Genomic DNA, 26,319 nt, shown 5'->3' with positions numbered 1-26,319 from the left:
GCGCTTGTGATCTCGCCGCAGAGACGGACAGAAGGCCTCGCCGTGCATCTCTTATGCACTGTGAGGGCCCCATAGCTGAATGCAACACCGCGCACTCTATGAAAGCTGAGCGATACAAATCGACTGAAGGTGTTGATTCAGCGCTGAGGCTTTCTTGTCCCTCTTGGGATTTCGTACCTCAAAGGGAGGCTCATGAACACAGTCTTTGTGCATCCTTTTCAATGACAACAAACTAATACATGAAAGAGCTAAATTTGTTTTTGAAATAACTCAAAAGGTAGCCGGTTTGTGTTTTAAGCATGATATGCAGCGATACCAGAAAGGGCTTCTGGTCAAAACAAAACAGAGGTTATTTTTCATGCTATGATTTAAAGTTTATTGTCTGTAAGAAGAGGAATTCTTGTTTTTATGAGGGGTTGTGTTTGGCTCAGGACTGGCCTAGGTCTGGGTCCACAGCCGGGTGCCCTCTCACTTCTGTGCCAATTAATTAGCCCGTTCCTGCACAAAGGGGAGTTGGTCACATGGGCCCAATTTGGCCTGCTATAAAGTCTGCAAGGGCTCAACATGCGTTGCTGCAGGAGTATTTACGTGCCTGCCGCACCAGGCGCAGAGACTTTGAAGATGCAGAAAACAGGACGTAGAAGAAGTGAAAAGATGGAGAAAAAATAACTGAAATGAAAGGAGGGGACCCTTAAATTCCAGGGAATTTTTCCAGATGTTGCACAAATATTCTGCTGAGGCAATCCAGATGTGCTCACACTGTTTATTCCCTCCTTCTGCTCGCTGTTCCAAGGACTTCTCTTTATTCTCTTTTACCCTCTCCTTCTCTTCTGACAACCCCTCTTCCCCTCCCTCCCACATCAGTGTTCCCTGATAGTGCCTTTTAAGTGAGGGCTTTAATAGCCCCCAGGGCACCTCAGCATCCACTAGGATCCTGTAATAAACATCCACTCTCATTCTCTATAGCACGTGTGTGTGTGTGTGTGTGTGTGTGTGTGTGTGTGTGTGTGTCAGAGAGGGGGAGATTAGGTGCCTTGTTTTATCGTTCTTTGGATCAATTAACAATTAACTCTGTTACTAACAATAGCGTTCACTGATGCGGCCATGCGCTGAGCGAAGCAAGAGCTAAATAAAAACAACATGCTTCCTTCTGCAAGCCTGGCCGCTGATCCGGTTTTGTTTTCCCCCTTTTTCCGTCACTTCTCCCTTCTCCTCACCTCCATACGAACGCTGTCATGTCTGCCGAGGCTCTCACAGAGTGTGACCCAGCCACAACCCCTGACCCTCCCTCTCCCAGACAGCGCACACTCTCTCAGCTGCTGAACTCGACACTGCTCCAGATACACCAGTTCATGATTCAGAGAGTCAGGGACTCCCGACCGCCATCACCAAGTTCAGAATATGCCCGTTGCAGCACCAGCTAATCATGCACATGGCAAATGAAAGCGGCACATGTGCAGGCTTGCACACGCTGACATATATGCATGCCCGAGCACACACGCATACCCATTCTGATACTCAAATACGTGCAAATGTGCCTACTAGTGCTGACACGATTAGTCGATAAATCATTGAGCTGATCACAGGAAAAACGTTATTGCACACAAAAAATATACTATAAGTAATGAAAGCAACTACAGCCCTATTGTATGCCTACACACACACATGCACACGCACACAAATACATAAATCTACACAGCTGCACACGGTCCTGCCAATAACGGTCCTGTTCCGCCAAACAACTCAACGCTCAGATCTGTCCTGTTTAATCTGCAGCCTTCTCCTGTTTCCCCCGTTCTGGGCTGAAACTGAAGAAAGCATCCTAAATGTGACACTTGAACTTGTCAGAGCCGTTCGCGCAGGCAACTGTCAGCACTTTGGTATGTGGAAGCGTGATGACAAAGACATGGCCAGCGCCTGCCTGTCTCTGTCTGTCAAGTAAACCTGGTTGCTCAACTTTCTTCTCTGAAATAGCACAAACAGATTTAAATAGAAGGTATGGTTCCATTCGCACTGAAGTTCCAAATTCACTGCGTTGCAGCGTCAAGAAAATACTGATACAAAGCCGTGTACGTAATCCATTTACATGGCTCTGAGGACATTTTCCTTGGTGGCACAATGCGGGGTTTTTCTCAGTCTAATAAGCAGGTTAACAAATTCTATAGCCAATACGAAAGAGCATTCAACTTAGCCACCACTTAATTCACTTTCTGCTTTCATTCAGTCATCTTACTCTCAGTGACTAAGCAGTGGTGCTCAATTAAATAAAAGGCACCCTGCATTCTGGTTTCACCACGGTCAAGACAGGTTTATACTGCAGCAATTTATGATGTGTTTCATTGTTGTCTGATAGTATGTGGTCTCGTTGTGTTGTAATACACGACTCTAATTTGACTGCAAACACTGTCTGCAAAGCAAATTTCCCTTCTGGGGCAATAAAATGTTGAACTGGAACAGACTGAAATGTTGCGAGCAGAGGAAGGGAGGGGCCAGTCATCTCCGCGCCTTCAACTAAGTGCCACTCAGTCACAAGTGGCAGAGTTACTTTTCATTGACGTTGTTTACAGCGCTCTTCGAGGTGGAATGATTAGTACAGTATATTCATCTGTCAGTATAGAAAGTAAAAAGCACATTGTTGTTTTTCCAGCTCGACAGCCCCTCCTCCACTGTCCTTAACACCGTTTTACCTTCCTGCTGTTGAGGACATTCCTAAAACCAGACGGCTGCAGCAAGGTGTCTAACCATAGGTGATAAAGCCCTCCAGACTTCAGTGAAGACCGCCTGTATGTGTGCACATGTCCCTTCTGTGTGCATACAGGTGTGTGTGTGTGTGTGTGTGTGTGTGTGTGCGTGTGTGTGTGTGTGTGTGTGTGTGTGTGTGTGTGTGCGTGCGTGCGTGCGTGCGTGCGTGCGTGCGTGCGTGCGTGCGTGCGTGTGTGCGTGCGTGCGTGCCAAGGCCTTGGGACCAAAGTTGGGCGGATGTATGAACATTCTAGGCCTGCAGGCGTCAACAAAGAGTTAATCACTCTTTCTCGACTGCAGGCAGAGGAAAAAACCCACAGAGGAACCCGGTTATCTCACATATCATCGGTTTTCTCGTCTCTCTTGTGCACAGCAATTTGTGAAAATAATGTGAACGTTACAACTTTCATTCTACTCTCCGAACGACTGCTACAACAGCCAGGAGCGCTACTAACCAAGTAGTATCAGTGACCTTGATAACGACCCCATAGAGATTCAATACCTGGGACCTGTCAGCTAGAACTGAAGAAGCTTCTTGGATGAGAGGTGAAAAGTTTTCAAGCATCTACAACCAAGTCCAGTCGCCCTTCATTTAACCCTCCTTGGAAAACCATGACCTGGATGAGTGGATCTTCACACACACTGACTCATGAAACACATTTGTGCTTCATATCCATTTCTGACATGATCTGCATCAACACTCAGTATCCTCCGTCTCATCAGTAATCCAGACTGTTTGGTAGTTCCTCTAATGGATCTTCTGTTTATCCTAATTGCAGTCACAGCCTCTAATCTTACAGACCGGTTTAAAGGGCCACTTGGCTGAAGTGGATCCCAAAAACATTTCTTGTTTCATTATGACAAGGACATGAAAGTCAGAGAAAACTTTCTGATGCGCTGTGTGTTGCAAGCTATCGTTTATAGGATCTGGAAATACCAGTTGATATATGGTTATATGGTTAACAGCTCCAACTGTCCACAAACCCTGCGGGCCTTCTCAGATAAGGCCAAACTGAAAGGGGAACAGGTTCTAAAATGAGGCAAATCAAGAACTATGAGTGCACTTAGCAAACAGAAAACTGAAGAAAATTGCTTTTAGTTTGCAACTGAAGTCAGATATTCAGGGTAACAGAACAACAGGACAGAGGGGAAGGCAAATATGAGTTAGGCGTCCATGAAACAGGGGGCATCAAAGCTGTAGAGACAGGCGCATGATAAAAGCTGGCTACTGCGTAAGTGTTATTACCTGCAATGTGATAATTTTCTGCACTTATGGTTGCTAGGTGCTCGTGTTCGTCAATAGCAGAGCCAATATGGGGACATTCATTTCGACTGACAGCTTCTCGCCCCACGAAAAGTGGCCATTATTACATGCAGCATTACATTTGTCAGGGAAACAGGCACACTTGCTGCTTAACTGACATGTTTAAGCTGCCGAGCAGTGCGCTGCAGTTAAGTTCAGTTCATCACACATTGAAGCGGGTATTTTCACATTTCCATTGTTAAAAGCTGTGGATGGTACCAATAGAGCCACTTCACTGAATGCATCCTGTTTTTCCGTTGCCTCTCCGCTGAGGTTCCAAGCCAGCTGAGCAGATACCACTTCAAACAGACCTCTGATTGGTCGGAGAGAAGCAACCAGAGTCATCAGTCAGAGCTGTCTTTTGTTTGCTGCCTGCAGCCTTTTCTCAAATGAAGCTTGTCTCCTTGCATAATACACAATCACGCAGTGAGAAGACAGAACACGAAACATTCAACGCCACGTGTGTTCCTATTGTTGTAAGAGTGGCGGAGCTCGACGCTTCAAAGGTAAACTTTGCAGGAAGTGCTACTTCTTAACCATCAGTTTTCAAGTGAAGGTTAACCCCTACATGAGTGCTTTCTGCAGCGGTAATGTAAAGCAGATAGGGTTTAGGTACATACAGGTAGAGGTTTGGTATCTGCACTGAAGGTGGAAATGCAGTTTTAGCTTATGTGCAGCATAACTGTGGATGTGAGGAGCAGTATTCACAAACCTTTCCAGTGGGGTAAATGCTGAAAAATGTCCCCTAAAATTAAGATTAAATCAATAAAGGCAGTTCACAAAACATCTTAGCCAGACCTCTGGAAATGAAGAACTGTTTAAAGTAGTGGCAAGGAAGCTTAGGAGTTTCTTAAGCAGAAGAGAAAATAGCAGCAGGGGGTCGATGGAGAGGAAAGTTTTACAAATGGTGAGCAGCTACAGGATTGATGATATTGGTAGCTCAGCGGGCTGCACGGTGGCGCAGCAGGTAGTGCGCGTGCCTCACAGCAAGAAGGTCACAGGTTTGATTCCCGGGTCGAGCCTTTCTGTGTGAAGTTTGCATGTTCTTCCCGTGCATGCGTGGGTTCTCTCCGGGCACTCTGGCTTCCTCCCACAGACCAAAAACATGCTCATTAAGTTGATTGGTGACTCTAAATTGCCCCTAGGTGTGAGTGTGAATGGTGTGTGTATGTGCCCTGCGATTGGCTGGCGACCGGTCCAGGGTGTACCCCGCCTCTCGCCCGTTGACAGCTGAGATAGGCTCCGGCCCCCCCGCGACCCCGAAAGGGATAAGCGGCATAGAAAATGGATGGATGGATGGTAGCTCAGCATCTTATAGAATTTTTTTTTAATTTAAGCTTAATTTTACCAGACAATTTACAGTGAGGGCCTGGCAGGTGCCAGAAGACACTTGCAGGGGGCAAAGAGGGGGAGGGGACAAAACATGATCTCATCACGGCTGCGACTGCACGACTCATTCAATGAATCGATACTATGATGTCATTATTGGTATTTTACGGCCTCAGACTTTTTGAGTTCCCCTTCAGACATACACACCTTGCCTTGAACTCAAACAAGGCAAAAGGCAAAGCTGAGCTTGTTATTGGCTAATAGAACAAATATTACCACGTCTGCAGGTGACCTTAAAATGTGCGTGGTGCAGATATATAACCTTAGAGAACTGAGCCACTTGTACTTCGGGCCCATGGGAAACTGTGCCTCGTTCTAAGTTCATCGAAATTATGGCTGTTCCCAAATAAGTTATTTTTCTGGGTATGAAAGCTTATGTGTGTGTTCGAAGCAGAAATAAGTGTACTCTGAGTTGGTGTCTCAAACTTGGCAGCATGAGGCGGCCTCACTGGGGTCACATCTCATTTTGGTGCCAGTACAAACCTCTACCTGACTGGGGAAAGAAAAATGGGGGATATCCTTAGCCAGCTTTGAGTGTACCTTGGCGAACCACTCTGCTTTTTATAATCTTCTTTCTTCTATAAATACGAAAACATTCCAGACCGACTTAGTGTTCACAGGGATGATAATGACAAAGCATCCATTAATTAGAGTGTCAGTCACAGCATGAGTAGAAACACTCACACTCTTGCTCTCTTTCAATCTTAAAACCACTATTATGTGTTTGTGTAACACTGCTTTTCTAAAATCAGGAATTCGGAGCTACTTCATCGCACTCAATATATATATTTGTTGGCGTGAAGGTGTAAATGCACATAACCTTCCCTCTATACGGCTGCCTTCTGCTTCCACCCAAACACCCACCCACTCGCACACGGTCGCACATGCACACACACACAGCACATAAGCGAGGTGTTTTGCATGCTGTGGGGTTTCCGTGGCCCTGTGCCCAGCAGTGCATGGAAGCCCCACCCCCCTGGCATCTGGCAAGGTGACAGACAAACATAACAGCGGCGGCTGGTGGTGGTGGTGGGGAGGGAGGGTGGGAGGCGTGAGGCACACTGGGACACCTCCTCTCGTTCCCTGTGACCTCAAAAAGAAGCTGTAATGGAGCAGCGAGAGACACAGTCTTAATTACCTTGCTCTGTTTCTGCTGCGGCGAGTGTTTACATGTACATACGCACAGACGCACGCGGGCTGTTTTGAGTATGCGCGTGAGAAAGACAGCCAGAGCACTGCATGTACACCTGAATGTACAGTTTTCAAAAAGCACCTTCACAGTTGGGGCCTACAATCTTGCTCTTTGTCTTTCGGGGAGTGCAGACACATCAAACATCATCCCAGCTTTTGATCATGTTACACACTGATGATATCCAGTGTAACAGATACATATTATTACAACATGTAAAGCAATGAGCCACTGTGGTTCAATCTTACTTCTGTGACCCATCGTCTGGAAACAGAATACAAAAGTCTATTCACTCCAGCTGCATTGTTCTATGCGGCTAATTTAAGTGAAATAAATCAACATTTTTTTTTTCATTTTTAGCGTTCACTGGGGCCAATTATAATTAGTGTGGAAAAAAATGTGGGCATAAGGAAATATAATGACATCAAGGAGCATAACATATCGAGGATTCACTCGATTCGTCATCCCTCTCCAGCGAATACCCATCAAAGCCGATGTGCTCATGACTTAATTACAAAACACATCATAGCCGCCAAACAGCCGAGATATTTTCATGCATTACCGCGATCAGAGGCGAAGACTCGACAGTTGTTTTTATTATTGAAAACATGCCAACTTGAGGATTGCGGAGGAGTGGAAAGGGTAGTTAGCCTCTGACAGCTACTGTTTTTTCTTTTTTCTTGGCAGGGTTTTAATATCACAACTACAATATGCTGCGTTCCTTCTTTCCAGCTCTTTCGTACTCATTTTGTTTCTTTCTCTCTCTCCCTCTCCCCCTTGCCCGGCGATGCACATAGCCCACAGAGGAGAGAGTTCTGGCTGGAGTAGGGCAAACCGACCTTCCTCTCAGTGCGAATTATGAGTGTGATCTGGTCAATTCCCCACAGAGACTACGTTTCCACTTCAAAAGAGTGGCTGTACGCACCCTGAATACCGCCAGCCCGCTGAAGAGTAATTCAGACACTCTGAGGACCTGCAATAAACCTTGAGACTAATGGTGTTCAGATGATTCCAACGCCGAGCGGTGAAAGTGTTCACAGTAACAAGCTTCTGCAAATCCAAGCTGTGAGTGTAAATTACTGCTGGAAAGATCGGTTGATTACCATTTAAAGGCAACTATTGAGCAAAACATGGCAAACGCCCCCTGGTTCCACCTTTTAAAATGTGAGGGCTGGCTGCTTTTTTTCAGTCTTTCTGCGAATATTTTGAGGTTTTGGGATCAAATATATCAAGCAACGTGAGGATGTCAGCGCTGGGAAATGGCAAAGGCTGCCGCTGCGCCTCTGTTAATCAACACAAACCATGGAATCACAGACCAACACAGACAGAGGAAAAGAAGAGAGAACTACAAGCTACTGTCTTTAAAAAGTTTAAAAGACAGATTGAACGCCAAAGGCAAATTCCTGAAATGATCGAGCATATGAGGAGCAAAGGTCAAGGTGTGAGGTGCAAAGTTCAGTGCGGCCGTTATCAATAAAGACCTCCTGCGAGCGAGGAGCTCCTTGCACAAATAATTAACGAGCCTGTGAGTCATTCCACGACTTGTGCATCAAAAAGCCTCGCAGCAGTTTCTGATTTGTACTATGTTTAGAACGTATGCAAGTGTGGGCTGCAGAGGAGAGAGCATGACGGGTGAAAATACGCACCGTTTCATCCGAAGCCAGCTCTTAATGCTCAATGCTGATCAGCAGAGACATTCCATGAAGAAAAACAAAAAAACACAGGTCTATGCATTGTGGTGGTTTGCTGCAATTAAAAAAAAAAACACGCTCTGGCTGTGTTCATAATTGGAGCGTACATCTTCTCTTCTTACAGTTTGGTTTGGATGGTGGCAGCGGTGAGGGGTGGGAAAGCGCAGGGTGGGCACAGAGAAAGCAAGCAAATTTTCTTTGATTTGCTTGAGTTAAAGGCCTCGTGGGTGACATCGAGAGAGAGGGAAAAAAGAGACAGGATAGGGAGAGAGAGCTGTCACTTTAAGCCATTAAGTCTTGCTATAAAACTCCTCCAATAAAAATGACAGCTGCAGCCCCTTTTCTCAAAAGGGGAGCAAAGGCATCACATCAGGAACACAAAACTGGACGGCCGTAAAAGACAAACTTGGCCAAATGCTTTTGGCAGTGTAATTCCACCAGCCCGCTCCCACCACACACACGCAGACACACACACACCCCTCCCGCCAGACACATACCCTCTCCCTGTATTACCTTTGTTCCTGAGTTACTGCCAGAAAAGGAATGTCAGTCTCTCCCACACACACACACACACACACACACACACACACACACACACACACACACACACACACACCAGCATGAATCTCACTTTCTCATCAAAGACCATGAACTTCATTGATTTTGGGAGCGAGTCTTTGTGTGTGTGTGTGTGTGTGTGTGTGTGTGTGTGTGTGTGTGTTTGTGCACTGAGGGTACTTTATGTTCCCCAGAGCAGAAAGCACCACAAAGTTTAGTTCCACCAGATTAAGGAAGAAACGACACACACCTCACAGGCACTTTTCAATAGTGTTAAATTAATTGTGATGTATCAAAAGAGCCAGGTTTGTTTCAAAGAGCTCAAGATTTCAGTGGAAGATCAGCCTAAAAAAGTTGCATTAAAAAAAACAAACAAACAAAAAAAAACATATGGTTTGGTGTCTGAAAGTCTAGTCCTTTTTATCTTTCAATTATTTAACTTGGACTTGATTCTTCAGTTTTGCTACTCGTCTATAAGGATTTTTTTAAGAAAAACTGTTAACTATGTTCTAAAATGTTGTATTTTGGGAGCGCAGATCTCCGCCTGACCTACAGTCAAGATGGCAGCAAAGATACCAAAAACAGGGATTCAGTCATTTTGTACAGTTCCTAACTTTAAAGGGTCACAAGATATCTGGCATGGTATTAATCTGCAGATGCTCCTGTTCCAGATGAGCCCGAACTTTTATTTGCGGCTGGCAACAGACTAGGTATGACTTGTTTTAGGCTAGCCAGTTGCCTTTTGTTATGTTGTGACACGTATCCTAAAATAGTGTTGAAAAGATAAAACTCAAAGCTTGACGATATATTACTAGTATGTGAGATTAGCTGTGGACAGATAAATAGACACACACACACACACACACGAGTAAATGCATGATCCTCTGCCGTTTAACAGAGATAGTGGTTTATTAATCCATGAATTATAAATGGCTGTACATTCACACCACGTCTTATTGTACTCAACCTGTGTTTTATTGATACTGCCCAAATTTGCTCCCGTGGGCTTTTCAATCACAACTGTACAACAAAATCTATCCTCAGATCCCAGATATGGATAAAGAAAAACTCATAAAAACCAATAAAACCAGACGTGCAACATTCAAGCAGGTGAAACTACATTAAGGAGAACTACTTAGGCGCTGACATATTTGTCAGAAAACAATGAACCAAACAGAAAATCAATGCCCACAAAAAAAAAAGCTTTTCATCTTAGCACTGTTGAACAACTCTCTTTCTCTCTCAGCCACGCTGTTTAATTCGCTGACAGACTGTCATGATCGGCCTCATATTGCTCTGACAAGAGGACACATTCTCCTTTCAGTGTCACCCCTTCAGTCTTCACAGCTTAATGTCAGATGTGGAGGGGGCTGGTTGATGGTGGGATCAGGCAGCACATCAGCACACAAGCACTGAGAAGCGAGTGCCATAGGGAGATGTCGTCATCACAGCCAACAACCGATCTATTATTGTGAAATGTACTGGCTGTCATTTCAAACAGTTGCATGTCAGATTTTCTAATGCGGCACGACAGATAATTACGCTGAGGAAGCAGCTAATCGATACGTTCAAGGACTCCGCAGATAGCGGCGTCCTTGAAGTGGCCAATTAACAATCAGCACTCAGGCGGACCTTTGATGGAGCAACTTTAAATATAAATGGCGGTTGCAGGACCGACAGATTAGGACTGCGGGCCGTGAAAAAGCTGCTGATACAGCATGAGGAAGAGATGAGATCCAACCCTGCTGGAAAAAGTCTTCCTCCTCATTGAAACAATTGAGTGTTGAGCAGTACGCCAACCACAGAGGCTGCCTGTATGAGGGCTACTCTGGAGCACATTCAGGCAGACCGAAACTTGAATCACTTTCAGCTTGGACACACAATACAGTGCACCTGTAATAACAGCCTGTCAGTGTGTGTAACGCTGGTGGTTTAGCGTGTTTTTGGGAAGCCACATAAAGGGCGTTGTGGCGACAGTGTCAGAGAGTGAGGCCTGTAACAGAAGAAAGCGCCCGGCATCTCAGCGGTCCCCCTGAATCTCCCCGGTGCATCCAGGCAGCTGATGATACGTGTCGAGGTGTAACATGACGCCCTCATGAAAGAGCAGCAGACACAATAAGAGGGCTCGCCTACAGCTCTGAGCTGGATCTCTGCTACAGGGGACAAGGGTCCGCTCTGTTCACTCTGACAAGCTTACAGTAGCACTCAGCATTAATCATTTACAGCGCGGTGTGTCGTGTGTGTTTAAACTAGATATTAAAAGGATCCCTTCGACTTAATAAAGATTAATGGTCGCAAAGCAGAGTGATTCCTAAACAAAAATGAATGAACTTAAGGAAATCCAAACAGCGCATGAGTTGCTGTTTAAAATGATGACAGCTGTATAAATGCTGCCTTTTTCTTTTCTGGAAAAAAAAAAAAAAACTAAGCATGAAAAGTGAAGTGAAAGTCTCCCTCTACAGAAGCACACAAAGTGCCAGTTCAGTAGGCTACCTTTTAATGAGCGTCCTCTCCAGTCTGTGATCCTGAACAGAGACCCTGCTGATGTTCCCACACACCTGTGTCACCTGCTGGAAGCTGCTTGAGCTCAGCTTCAAGAGACAGAACTGGCATTGAGAAGTCCAGCAACTTTGTTTGAGCACGGTGCCGAGTTGAAAATGTGCATGCCGCTTGAGTTCATTTTCAAACCACCAGCTACACATTCAAAGTCAAACGGAAGCAAATTTTGCCGCAAGTTCAACCAAGTCACGTGAAAAAAACACAGCTTTAAGAAAACATTTGAACGCAACAACACGGGCTAGCTTAATGCAGTCAACACACGCTTAACCGAGGAGAAAAAAGAAGCTGCTCGTTCGAGTTAAAATACTTTTAACTTTTTTTTCTTCAATATAAACCGTCCACACGCGTGGCAAACGCCACACGCACAAAACCGAACTTTTCCTCACAGAACCGACGCGAATTAAAGTTTTAAGCAAAGTGAAAACAAGTACATTTAATTGCAGCGCACGCGAGCTTCGCGCACCGCTTCTCCCGAGCGAGATGTCACTCCGTATCAAAGCGACATGTCATCAGCTCAAATGGCAGCATTAGATATGCAACATAGAGAGGATGTGTCTGGGTTTGTTTTAGTGGAAACGACACGTCCACGTTCGTAGAATTAAAAGAAGACAACGTCCGCTGAGGCTCGACAACAGCTCCAAACATGTTGATGCGTTTGGCAACTCGCACGCGCTGTCAAAAGAGAGAAAGACGCAAAAGAAAAAAGAAAAAAGAAAAGAAAAAAGAAAAAAATAGCGCGAGGACACGTTTTACACTAAAATACAGATGGAAGTCCTAATAAAAAAAAACCCTCACATTTACAGCTGAGCAAAGGCTTTTTTGTCATGAAAACAAACAAACTTACCCAATGACAAGAACGGTTTGGTTTCCATGTCTGTCTGGTAGGTTAGCTCATGCCAGCTGAGACGACCGCGTTTGGAGTTTTTCACAGGCTCGAGCAGACCGGACCAGACCGGGTCGCTGCTGCCGCCGCCGCCGCCGCTGCCGCCCTCCTCTTCAAGCACGCTCGTCTCGAAGCGGTAAAAGTGACAGGTCGATGTCTGATAAGTCTCGGGAGATAACCTAATGTTTCTACCTCTGTTTGCTCATTCGGCTGCTGCGCTCACGCTCCTCTCCTCTCCCTCTCGTGCTCGGCGTACAACAACTCCAACTACTGGATCCGCACTGCAAAGGGACCTGTGCAGGGGGTACTCCCACCAACGCAGACCGGCCTGCAGCGACGCCGCACACACACGCAGGCAGCCCTGTCGTCAACTTTGGAAATTAACGACACAAAAGCAAAGCAACACACCTCATCTTAGATATTTAAAGTCTGTACATTTGCTCCAGGTAGAGTTTTTTTTTTTTCCAGATCACGCGGGGCCCTCTTTCAGCTGAGCTGCAGCTGCTTATTCTTTTCACTGCTTATCTGCTGTTATTTTAACCTGGTCACATCTGTTGAGCCGGGACTGTTGGCTCAACGGATATATGTTTCAACTGCATCTGCAATTAGCCCGTGTCTCTGTCAAGAAGCTGCTACAACATGAATAAACACTCATCTGCACGGTAGAATTAGGGTTTGAGAGCACTTTATCCAGTCTGAATCTGGAAGAGAGGGTTTGAGAACTGTTAAATTGTTCGAAAGTTCTGATAAAGAACTAAAGCTCCAGTTCTGCCTGCACATTTGCGATTTGGATAAATGGCTACCTGAATTACCTGTGCATTCAGATTCTGATGCGGAAACTATTTCCATCACAAAACGATGGAAATCTGTCTTTGTTGTGTCTCCAAGTTTTTGAATGAAACTGACAAGATTAAAAAAAAATCTGACACTCAAATAAATCCAGATCATCACAACTTGTAACCGCATTATTAAATATGAAACAGGCGATCATAACCTGTTTCTGTGGTGCAGGCACCATGAGATATTGTTTCTGTGTTGGGTTAAAAGAAAGACAGAAATCCAGATCATGAAAGTTGTGCAAACCAAAATGTTAACAATGTCAATATCTTTCTCAAAATTCCCCACTCTGCCTCTGCTGATGTCTGTGATCTGCCAATATGCCACACAAAAAAAGAAAAAAAGCATGAATTTATTGCAGATGCATAACAGTTTTGGCGAATATTCACATAAGCCTCCCTCAGCTAGCTGCACAGAAAGCGGCAGCGTGCTCACTTTGCATAACCCTCATTGCATCAGAGCAATGCTCCAGCCAGATCTCTGTCATTGTTCTCGCTGCTGTGTCTCTTCTGAGCATGACAGTTTACGCCTAATTCAAGCCACATCCATCTTGTGTGCACCTCCTCTCCTTCAACACTCAATCCTGCACACATAGAGAGGTGGTGCATGTTTCAGGAGAGTGAAAAATGTCCTGTCTTTGGCCCAGATTGAAGAAGAGTACTACAGATGCAGGCTTTACATTTTTCCCCCCACATGCTGGAAAAACTCTCTTATGCAGTGCTTATAGGAACGATATAGGGTGCACATAGACCCCCTGCAGCCATCCTCTAGGCCCCTGCGATGAGCCTGCTCATATTAAGCACTTGAAGGTGTTCATCATGTTTGCACTGAGGCAAGATACATAATTAATGCAATGCATGGCACATCAAAGATCAAAGGCAGTTGTGAAAAAAAAAAAAAAAAAGAAAAGTTAAGTCAGACTGGGCACTTATTCAAGGTGTGCTTGTGTGCATGGGTGTGCAAGAGAATGTGTGCGACGGGAGAAAAATGGCTGATTATTCCAGCCAAGGCCTCGCTTTTGTGCAAATCTCTCCATCATCTGTCTTCCCAGTAAACAATTATCAATCATCAGACGGTGTCATGTTAGCACAATGATGTTAAGTGACTTAAGTGGCTGGGTAAATGCTCATCAGAGAGGGAGGGAGGGAGGGAGGGAGGGAAGAGCAGAGATTGGACATTCTATTTGTCCTCGGTTCAGGAGGCTGTCTTGCCTCGGGCCCTCGCTCTGTAATAGAAGACAGACACTGCCTTTTTAAACACCTCGATCAGGCCGGGTTCTCTCATCTGCCCACTAGAACGAGCTATTTAATCCTCAACTTGGGTCATGATTAATAGTGGTCTGACCCTTCACCTCCATCCACATAAATTCTCTGTGGGCTGTTCTGGCTCTCCTCAACGCCTCGCACCTCAGCTCGCGGAGGTTCTCGAGTGCATATTTAACTCTTAATTGCGATATCACTTGGCTCCGTTTTTGCTTTCTCTTTTGTTTTTCTCCGCTTTAAGCAATGTGTTCAGGCCTCTGGGTACGGGAGACCACCGTTACAATACACTCTGCTATGATCGCTTTGACAGCCAGCCTCCTCCTCTTTCTCCCTCTCTTAAAGTGGGTGATAAATGAGAGCCTTTTGGTCTCCTTTGTACTTTTGACCATTCACAACAAGCTCATCCCTAGAAGCGATTATGGCCTCTTTCAGTGGCAATGACAATGGTTTCCAGTCCTGAGGAATGTACGGATAAATATACACTGCAATTTTATCGATTCATTGTTTTGTTTCTGCAGTTCAGAAAGAAGTGGAAAAGGCTCATTGCCGTCTAAAACTTAAAGGTAGTCAATTTATGACATAAAACAGAAGAAAACAGCTCATTTTCCACTGCAGAGAATCTGCAACCAGCAAAAAGGGGACTTTTTTTAACTTGATAAATGACTCAAATTTATCGACTAATCGTTTTAGCACGGCTGGAATCCTTTTTCTTTTATTATATCAAATTAAGCCAAGTCTCTCAATCTAATTGAGGAAACCACTTAAAGCAAGTAGTCAGACACATGGTTGATTTGCTGTTTATTAGGAGGAAATGCCTGACATTTCTCCGTTGTCGTTTTTTTGATTCCACTTCAATGTGGACATGATTGAGGGCTGAGGAAAAAGGTGTGCTGCAAGAAACACAAAAGCATGTGAGATCATTAGGGCGTTTGCTGAGGTGTTCAGCATTGTCCGCCCCGAGGGAAGGTCTTGATCGTCACAGCCGCGGGTTCACATTCCTTAACCCCGGGGTCAGGGCTTTGTCTGAGGATAGCACCGAGGCAACTTCCCCTGCGGAAATCAACAAGAGCTGACACACTGAACGCTGGAGACGCACACAGAGGCAGGAAGAGAGACCACCGCACACACAGGAGCAAACGCATGGTCATAAACTTGCCATTTTGTCTTAAATCGGAGAAAACTGCAATACCAACCCACACTCATACTTTACGTTTTGCTGACCGCTCTCAAACACATGCTGTAGCGATTTAAACCACATTATAGCCCGATTATCTAAACCACTTTATTTGGTGGTAAAACTGAAACTGAGTGCATCTGAAATTTGCAGGAATAATCTTTCATTGCACAGGAAAACTGTGTGAGCACATAAATACTGCAAGTGTGGATGGCCCATATTTCACCGAGTAGTCGCTCCATAAACTGTGAGGAATGCAATAATTGAACTGTTTGTCCCCATTTTCTGTATCTTAAGACTTCTTTTCCGATCCCAAGATCTCAGCAATTAGCTTGGTGAGTGCAATGTTATCATCACTGATAGGAATGATGGCCAAATCTATGAAAATAAGGCCCAAGCTGTAAAATGTTCCTGTTGATCAAGCTGAAGAGTCTGAAAGCAGATTGGTCACGCTGCAAAATTTAAGGTTCAAGAGTCTGCAAGTTGATTTCTGTCCTATATTGAAATGAATGGAACCTAGTAGGTGTTTGGAAAGGTGGAAAGTAATTTTTTGGGGGGCTAAAACATTAAAAACCCCTGGTATGGTCCACTAAAACACAATTCAATGACAACAGCCATTCTTAGACTACATCTTCCTTCATGGCTTCATTTTTTTAAAATTCCACAAAGGAATGAAAAGAAAAGAAAACATCAACCTCTTCAACAAAGATACCAGAAACCATTTCTTGCCTACCAAGCACATTTCACCTCTTATGCTCAGCCCCACTTCGCTCTGTTTTCACAGACAGAGTTCATTTCATCAGAGGTGATAAGAGCTTTGTGGATATCTGCCCATCAAATCCAGCTGATGGATGGCATGAATCCAGGCGCAGGGCCAAGAAATGGTAGTTTAAAAAAAAAAAAGAAAGAAAAAAACGCACAATATTTTCCTAAATGATCAGAGCCCATTCCGCTCATGGCTGTTATCAATATTGAACATTACATCAGCTGTAGCACTGACTCACCATGCTGGGTTTTGAACGCTGCCACGGGCAGATGAGACTCCCTCAATGGGAGCATCTGAAGCGCAGGCATGCATCATTCTTTAATATCATATTAAAGTGAAATTGGCTACATTTAAACAGACATGGCGATAAATCTCGTCAGCACTTGGCAGAAGCTGGTTTTATCACGGAGGGGAGAATCGCCGTCCCTGCAGAGCATCATCTTCTTACCTCCGATCGAGTCCAGCGTTATTGCACAGTGATGGAGCTCCCGCGCTGCTGGAGCCGGCAGATTGAGTGGGTGAATTATGGCCATGCAAAGGGTTGAAGGTGTAGTCAAACATTTCTTCTTTTTTTGGTGTGGAGTTGAAAGAGGACTGGCGATCTAAGTGCACACTGGAAGGTTAAGAATTCAATTCACATAATTGAGCTGCATGAGATTTTTGTTTTTCAGGTATTTATACTTTTCCACCAAAATCTGCAGAGAACACTGAATTTGCGTTGAAATAACTTATATGCATAATGTGTCGCCTTCAGAATGTCCTTTTCCCATCAGTAATCCATCCAAACAGAACACATATTCTTCAGCCTGTCACCCAAACTGAGCATCTGGCTGCTTCATCACAGTTTTTACATGCACACCATTATATGTAATCTGCAACTCCACAGCCTTGAGTTTAAGTAGGTCTACAGTACATTACATAAGATCTGTCTTACCCCAAGCCCCCCATTCACACAGCTATCTAGGTCTGTTTTGAAATGACAGTGCCAGTTCAATTGTTTTCCTGTTGTGCGCCGAATGTTTCACATTTCTGTGCAGACATCTGTGGCTGAACGGTGCTGGAAACCACGAGTCATAAGTGTTAACCGTCGCCGACTAGATTCACTTGAGTAACTCATTTACATTTTACAGAATGCATTTTTTTTTTTTGGCTTGCAGTTTTGCCGTGCAAAGCTCTGCTGGTTTGTGTCGCATTGTTGTCGATTCCCGCTTCCTAATCCTGCTTTGCTCTGCGGCGTGGTGACTTGCAATCAGAGCACATCTTGCGATAAAACGGCGTTCCCGTTTCAGTTCCATAGGCTGAAAGATTTGGAGGTAGGATAAATGACTGGGTGGATGAAGCGTCTATTTTTGTATTTTCTACTTTAAAAAAAAAAACTTCCTTGACACTTATGTGCTTTATTATGCTTTAGCTGCAAATGTGTGCGTGTCGGGTAGCTGAGCGCAATGAGATATGGAAACACTAGTCATCTAAAAAATGACAACAGGCATGACAATTGAGTAAATGTGAAACATTCAAAAATATATACGTCTAAAATTAGAATTTCCTTTTGAATTTTTTGGGGTGTTTAATGCAGCTATTAATCTCAGAGAGGCCTGATATTGGATCTGATATTGGTCAATAGATGTGTCCTAAGTGACATCCTCTCCAGTCTGTTCAGTACAGCTGGGAGAGAGCTGCAACACTGTTGGACTTCAGCTGGGTAAACATTCCCCGCTGAGGCCAGAGATCTTGTGTACACACAGGGCACAGCGCACGTTCAGCGAGGGGGCCTCACAGCCGCCACAAGGATGGATGGGCTAACCAGGCCAGAGTCCATGTGGGCACAGCAGTCAGAATATGACAAGAGACCACCCCATCTGCTGAAACCATTAGGCTCCAATGAACAGATAGCAGCTTGGCGAGGCTGTGGATGTAGCTCCTCCACACCTCTCCTTGTACATCCACGCATTTGCAAAGATGCACGCTCGCTGGTACGCTACGCGCGCCCCAGACTGCCCGTGAAGGAAATGGACTCAATGGTGCTTGAAAGAGACAGAGAGAGTCATTTAACTGAGAGGAACATTAGAGTGAAGTGGAGTAACAGGACACCCACAGGACACCTACAGACTAGCAGTGACAGACCGTAGCTAATAATAACCCTCTGTGAGGCAGACACGGCGGATGTGATAGAGATAATACATTTTCCTTAGCTGAAATCAAAGTCATTTTTCCTGTATTTGAAAGGAGGCCTGTGGGGATATCAGGGCTTATATTAGTGTGTGCGTGAGGCCCAGTTAGCCCAGGGAGTAACAGTGACGCTATTTGTCTGTATTAACCCCCTGCACATGAGCTCACGCTGCTGCTGCTCCACTGCCATCCACCAGATCCATCTTTGATAGGATTAACACCTGTCTCTTAGTTTGTTCATTTCAGAGAAATTTGGTGGAATGAGGAAGAAGTGATTAGTTTTTGCTTCAGGTAGCGCCACCATGTGTGCAATTCGGGCACTTTTAGACTTCTGATTTGGCAATTTTTTCACCCATTTCTGCCAACGCTCATCAGCTGCCACTTTGGCTTTTGGCAAAACTGTTTTTTCAACACTCTTCGAACAAATTTCATCCAATCAAACCCAGGTTTGGTTTGGCTACGGCTGAATACCTCTAAATGAAATGATAAAATCCAACACCAATCCAATCTCACCCAATACGCCTACAGCTAAGTGGGCATTCACACACTCGCCACACCAGGTGTGTTTGATATGTTTCAGATGCGGGAGCATCCGAAAAGGCTCTGTTCATGTTGTTCCCTGGGACAATGCCAAAACACGATCAAAGCAGTGAGGGATGCTGGACTCGCTCGCCTGCCATGCGTCGCTCACACCCTCCAGCTGGCTGTTAACAAGGGTCTTTTCCCTCCAAGGGCAAAAAAACAAAAAACAAAAGCGCTCATATGCCAATCAGTCTGACTGGCTGTCATTCTGTGTATTTTGATGCAGGTCCACTGAAATCAATCACATTAAATATTTAGGTGTGTGTGTGTGTGTGTGTGTGTGTGTGTGTGTGTGTGTCTGTGTGGCTGTGTGGCTGTGTGGCACACTCTGAACACTTCTTAGTCTGTTTTTATTTTACTGGGTGACCATGGAATTTTTTTTTTTTTTTTTCTTTTTCAAATCAAAGACTGTGTTTCAAAAGGATTTTGTGGGCGTCCGGGTCATGTAACATTCTCAACACAATGAAGATCTCTTGAATTTTGAAGTTGAAGTTTCCAAAAAAATCAAGCAAGCAAGAAAGAAAATCTTATTTCCAAACTTGTCATGCAAGAACAGCTTTATCTTGTCTGCAGACTGCGGGAGAGCCGTACATTATCTGTCTGTGAACTGGAAGGATAGGGCTGGATGTGTTAATGCGTGTGTGTGTGTGTGTGTGTGTGTGTGTGTGTGTGTGTGTCTGAGCCACACTCTCTCTGTGATTTACAGCTTCTCTCACACTCTCCCCTTCTGTCTGCTGGTCAACTGCCACGATGAAGGCGGCTACAATGGCCGGCTACGAAGCACCATAAATCTGGACACTTCCTACCACTGTCTCCCACTTCAAGGGGAAGCCGGTCCTGTTGCAAACATGATTAACCCTCTTCCTCTCTGTCCACAACCCCCTGCACACACCCTCCATCCTCCCTCCCCCAACATGAGGCCATGCAGCAGGGGAAAACACAGGGCCTCCTTCACACCTCAGAGGCAAGGAACCTTCCAGATTTACCATCCCCTCCCTACAAACGAAATAACTAATAAAATATAACCCAGACTTTTTACTGGACCTATAAAGACGGTATGTGAATAAAAAATGAAAAACAGTCTAAAAGTAAACAAAACAGTTCACGCAAGGAGTTACAGTATTCCTCCCCCACAATATGCTAAGTATAAAAGCTAACACTTCTTTCTTTAAGTTTTTATGAAAGTGCCTCTCTTCTCCCAAAGACAAAGTAAGAAAAAAGTTTTCAAAAGGCTTTCAAACCACAAAAGACTTGTTCAAGATGAGTGAAGCGATAGTCCCAGCATGCCAATTTGCAGCTTAGCAAGGAAGTTTGCCTGGTGCTGAGAGGTATAGAGCAGGAATAGAGACGTGTTGTCATTGAGCTGCCCAAATGCATCTATGAAATTTCAGATGAAAAAGAGGAGGGGGGGGGGGGGGGTGCTGTCAGTGGAGAGTGGGTCCTTCACTGAACTGTGGCAGCAGACTATAACATGAGCCTTCAGCTGAAGCAACAGCCTGTAGTCCAGAGGACACACACACTTGAAACACACATAAACAGACACTCATAATCACCCAAGAGCACAGCAACAGACGCACAATCTTGCATATGTATCTACCCACCTGCCCACTGACGCACATGTATAGACGGACGCATACATAAGCATGCATGTTCGAACGCACACACATGCACGATCGCAGAAGAGCCAGCGCACGCACACTCATTATTCATGGGGAAACACACACAGATGCTTGATCCCCTTGCTGTCAGTCAGGCTCTTATTCTGGGTTCCACTTGAGGACACTGATGTAACATTTTTAGAAAAAAAAAACAAAAAAACCTTATATGGCCAATCAAACTGCGCCAGTCAAAAGTCTTTGAGTGTTGATGTTGCAAAAAATAAAAATAAAACAACCCAAAAACACTGATGTTTCATGACGAATGTTAAACTACTCCAAGTGGTTGGCTGGTAAATAATTTATGATCAGGCCAGTATAACATGGCAGATTCTGACCCTTGCTGTGTTAACTGGTTGGTGAATTATTGTAACTGAACATTTGTATCAGTGTATTACTGCTAATCTAAGACATATCGGTTAAATGGAAAACGGTCCTCCATTTATAGCAATAGCACTTAACTGGTTGCTTTGGCTAACATAAGCTAATGTTGAACTAACATTTAACTAAAGCATACAATGTTATTAACTCAACAATATGGAATAAGGTTTCTGAAACTACACTGGTGGCTTGAAATCAGTTTTTTATTTTTTCAAGTAAGATGAGACATTGCATAAGGAACTCCATGTGAGCTACCATTTAGTTTCCATAGCTGTAATTTTTTATATTAAAATTAGTGCTGTCAAAAATATTGTGTTATTAATGCGTTACCGCAAATAGATTTTAACTGCGTCATTTTTTTTTTTTTTTTTTTTATCGTGAGATTAATGCTCTTTGTGACCTAATGGACTTGTAGTTTTTTATAAGCTGTGGCCACTGCCAGTAACGTAAGAAAAACTACAGGATCCGGTTGTAAACCGGAAACAAAACAATAGGCACGCCCCACGCACGTGTTGCCTGCTCACTAGCTGTAAAAGAGTAGGCTACCAGTTTGTGTGGATGTCAGGCGCGAAACGCTGAAATGGATGTGAACAAGATTCTGAATGGAAAGTTCAGTTTCAAAAAGATGCCAGATGGGTCGACCAAAGTTATCTGTGTGTATTGTTGGTGTGAACTGAGTTATCACCGCAGCGCATCCAGTCTGAAATACCACTTGATGGCCAAACACACAGTGAATGTGAATTCTCCGTCGCCTCCTTTTCAAAACCAGGTGACAATGGATGGCTTTCGACAGAGGCATATGGATGCTGTTATGTTCAAAGGAAACTTAAGAAAGGAAAGTTTAAGCCATGGTTTAACTGAACTATAGGCTGAGTCCAAGTTTACAATGATGTGCACTTTGTAACTTTATTTTGTATCACCTTGTTTTGGGGTTTGTTGAAGGGGCTTGTAACCAAGTATTTATTTTTTTTGTCATCTGTTTATTGACAGTGTTAAATTGTGTGAGATTTGATTCATTCAAATGTGAATGACTGCTCAAAGTGAGAATGTTAGTGTGAAATAAAACACTACATGTTGTTGTTTTCAACTAAAAAACATTTGCACAAAACAAGCCTATTCACTTTTCCATGTTGATAAGAGCATTAAAATGATAATGATAATTATTATTATTAATTTGCGATTAATCGCGAGTTAACTATGGCATTCATGAGATTAATCGCGATTAAATATTTTAATCGATTGACAGCACTAATTAAAATACAATAATACATCTTTTCTGACACCGTAAGTAATGTGTGACCTTTAGATTTGATTAATAATTAGTACTGTTTATATGTTTCCTGTACATGTTGACTAAGTCAACTGATGCTGACTTCCAAGTCTATTGAGTAAAATTGTGAGATTACAGTGATGTGTGATGTGGACGTATACTGAACAACATGAGGGATTGCATTTTACATGTGAAATATCTGTGCAGCTGCAGCTTTTATGGCAGTTGTGTATTCATGTCTGATAAATGATTACGCAACTGCAGCCTCTATCAACATGGGAAATCCTGTACGTACTGTGGGATGGCACAGGGATGTATACAGTATATATACAGTACTGTACAGTACAATTGGCAGAGCACTTCAAAATGTTAGACTCTTAAGGATAGATAATGCACTGACTAAAATAAGCTTTATTATAAAGTATTACACGTACTCCTGCACTCTCCTGCATTTCAATGGCACATGCTGCAGAGCCCTAATGACTGTACTTCAGCAAATTCAATATTCTAGGTTTCAAGACTGAAGAGATATTAATAGCATGCTGAAAAAGACGGTAAACAACCACACAGTTGGTGAAAGCCAATAGTGACTCTACGCGTCAGAGACATCCTTATGACTAAGCCTCATGTCCTGTTTTCTTTGTAAACAGGTCTCAGTTTTGTGTTGAGGGTGGCGGAGACATGCTCCTCTGCCACCTCAGTGTTTGATCAGAAATTATTCAGCTGAGACTCAGCTCCCCCTGTCTTAACCATCTCCCCTTTGCTAATAGAAAAACACCAATGTCATGGGCCCATTAGCTATATAATGATTTACACTAGAAAGACCTGTGAAGGAGCCGCCACCTGCTCCCATGCTCCTTTTGCCCCCAATTCCTCTCCCTCCGCACCTACGTCTCAAAGCATGATGAGGTCATTATGTCATGATTACAATAATACCATGAATGAAGTCCCCACCGCGGTAATGTCACCTGTTTGATGCGCCCTCAGGGATGCACTCAGCAAGTCAGCATCATTTATTTATTTATTTTTTGGCTGAGGGGAGAAAATAAATAAGTGATGGAGCAACACTGCTTATGCAAATCTCATTTCACATGCATCTTATGTCCTGCCATGCTTTCTTGGCAGCACACAGCTGAAGATTGCGGGGCAAGTGACAGCGCAGAGGCTTAATATGACTGATTTCCTCTGTAATGATAATGCGATTGAGCACACTGTTTGTGGAGAGCACAAAAGGGCGCATGAATGAGAGAAGGTTTGGAGTTAAAGTGCGAACGATCAGGAGGACTTTCTGAGCCAGGCTTCTTCTCCCCAGGCTCATGCATTAGATACATTAAAGCATGTGTGTGTGTGTATGGATGGATGGATGGCTCACACACCATATGGAAGTCTTCAGTGGGAGACGTCAGCTATTGTACTGCAGTGATGTATGAGTGTATCTAATGGATTGCTGTCAACATGTGGTATTTATTGTATATATTGTGTCAGTCTGGTCTCACTCTCCATTGTTTGCTTCTCACTTCTCTTGTTTTTTTAACATCTGGTGAGTACAGGCTCTGGGATGTACAGGCGAACCAGCATATAGGGAGAAGTCTGGACATTATAAACATTTAGAAAACTTTGAAAAGTCATATTAAAGCACATGATTCAACTATCACAACTCCACTCATCCCTCAGAATTCCTGTAGGATTTAACCAGTTTTGTCCTTGAATACTGTCTGAGGCAACCACTGGAAGATTTCTGATTAGGGCTGGGTATCATTTTTCAAGCACAATACCAGAATTATCAGTTCTGATTTCAAAACAATACTGTTGTCAGTTCTGCTCAGTTCATTCAGTACCATCCTCTGAAGAATATAAACATGTTGCTGATATAATCTTGATGAATTAACAGCATTTCCTCATTATGTTAAGCAGAAATTGTAATCCATTTGGTATTAAGTATCAGCTGCTGCAATTAGGCTATAAACATCGTTTCAAGGAGACTGTTGCTTAAATGCTCTGGACGGCGAAGGGGAATAGCAGAGTCATGAAGAGCAACATCATTACCATATACTCCTTCATTTGATCCATTGTATTGTCTTGCTCACTGCATAAAAATAATGAATATAGCAGCTTTAAATCAGAAAATATCAACCCAATGACAAATATAGTAATTTTTTTTTGGTTGCTTTTGCCTCTGTGATACCAATTCCAGATACTAGCTCTGGTCCCTTCTGCCCAATCACCTTTGTACATCATACAGGATGCGAAAGACAGGATGTGACTATCTGCAGAGGTATAAATGTCTCCATCAGCATCTGATCAAGAATTCAATGTTACTTGATAGATTTCAATTCTTGGCTTTAAGGAAACAAAGAATATTGAGTGCCTCCTTCCATTATACTATTATTTACTCTCCAATAGAAGGCAGGTTTCACAATGTTTAAATCCTCTGAAGCACGTCAAAATACAGTAAAACCTAGAAATTAAAATGGACCATGTTGGGTATTGGTTTCATAATGCACAAGTGTGCATCCTCACTTGCACTTCATTCCAACAGCTATTGATTCTGCCTAATAATCAAACTGTTTCTAATTCAATGTCAAGGAATTTGCTTATAAAGAGGTACATTAAATTAATATCAAAAAGTGTCTGTGTGTCATGTCTCACAGAAGATCCAGGCAGAGGCTCAACATCAAAGCGTAATCACCCATCACACGTCCACATATTGGACAGATACCTCCACTCTGACAGAGCTGCTGTCATTTACATAGCACGGCAGAGAGACAGAATCAAAAGGCAGAGGCATCAAAAAACTGCCAAGAATTTTTTTTCCCCTCATCATTTCATTGCTGCCTCTCCAACCTCTCCATCCCCCAACTCCTAATCATCAACCAAGCGGATTAGCATGTCACTGCTGGGTATCCCATTCTCCTTCAGAGGGGCCCCAGAATTTTTTTTTTCTTTTTTCCCTCTCTTCTTCTGGGGAATCTGCCATTTCATCAGAGTGTGCAGGAGTCACCAGTCGGCTGACTTCATTGTACAGAAGGGGTCAGGGGCAGGTCAGCTCCCAGGGTTCTCCAGAAAGGAGAGGCCCTGGCCTGGCTGTGCCCTGCGGTCTGCACGCCCTCATCTCACTCTTGGTCTGTCCTCATCTTCAGCTTCCCCCCTCTCTGCCCCCTCAGGACCAGCAAGGCTCTGGAGGTCAGCAGCCTATTTGCGAAGACACTTGGCTCTCCACAGGGGGTGAGATATCCTTTACAAGAGCCCCTGTCATCTGGACAGTGACTAATGAAGCCAGTCTGGTGACAAGTACTGATGAGCAGCCCCAGGCTGGTTTGGGGTCCGTTGCCCCTCTGCAAATGACACCAACTGTGGCTCTGACTCTGCAGCTCCTGCTCTGGCATGTTTCTAATGTGGGTCTCATCACTTGTAGGTTCTCAGGCCTCCTACACGTCAGCTTTTGTTTATTAATAAAGCTCAGGTTCATGCAGTCACCAGCAGCAAGTCGCTGCTGGCTCTTTAGAAACACTGGGTTCCCATGGCCTGATGCCTCATTGGCATCCACACAAAGGAGGGTGATGAATGGGCCTTAAAGGCCTGATAAAACATTTACATGGACAGTTGGTCCGACGGGAGGCGCAGCACAGATTAAAAGATGCCTCATTTTTTTTGCGAGGGAAATTTTATCCTCATGATTTCTGAGCACAGGGTGAAAAAAAAAGTCTTCACAGGGAAAAACAGAGCTTTGAAAAACAAGACATTAATGAAAAACAGCATGCTGTCATGTTGATGTCTCATTATTTAGTGTTTGTGCTGTGTAACCCATGCATAAGCACAAAAAAACAAGAAAAAATAAAAGAAAACAGAAGAAGACAACCTGTGGCATCGGTGTTAGCTGTAAGCTGGACAGAGCAGTGCTGTTCCACC

At 44.0% G+C, this 26,319-nt stretch overlaps 1 protein-coding gene across 4 annotated transcripts in view; it reads right to left on the bottom strand.

Annotated features, from left to right (window-relative positions):
* rxraa (retinoid X receptor, alpha a) overlaps positions 1–12,599 on the bottom strand; it is a 97,714-nt gene extending 85,115 nt beyond the window's left edge. For all 4 annotated transcript variants that reach the window (XM_070988494.1, XM_070988496.1, XM_070988495.1 and 1 more), the window contains exon 1: positions 12,276–12,599. In XM_070988494.1, the coding sequence (XP_070844595.1) occupies positions 12,276–12,303 (28 nt within the window). In that variant the 5' untranslated portion in view covers positions 12,304–12,599. The remainder of the gene's footprint in view (positions 1–12,275) is intronic.
* Positions 12,600–26,319: the final 13,720 nt, after the last annotated feature.

The sequence above is a fragment of the Chaetodon trifascialis genome, chromosome 20 (assembly GCF_039877785.1).
Source record: "Chaetodon trifascialis isolate fChaTrf1 chromosome 20, fChaTrf1.hap1, whole genome shotgun sequence".
Taxonomy (NCBI): domain Eukaryota; kingdom Metazoa; phylum Chordata; class Actinopteri; order Chaetodontiformes; family Chaetodontidae; genus Chaetodon; species Chaetodon trifascialis.
The sequence above is the reverse complement of the archived record's forward strand: the minus strand, read 5'-3'. Positions and strand labels throughout refer to the sequence as shown.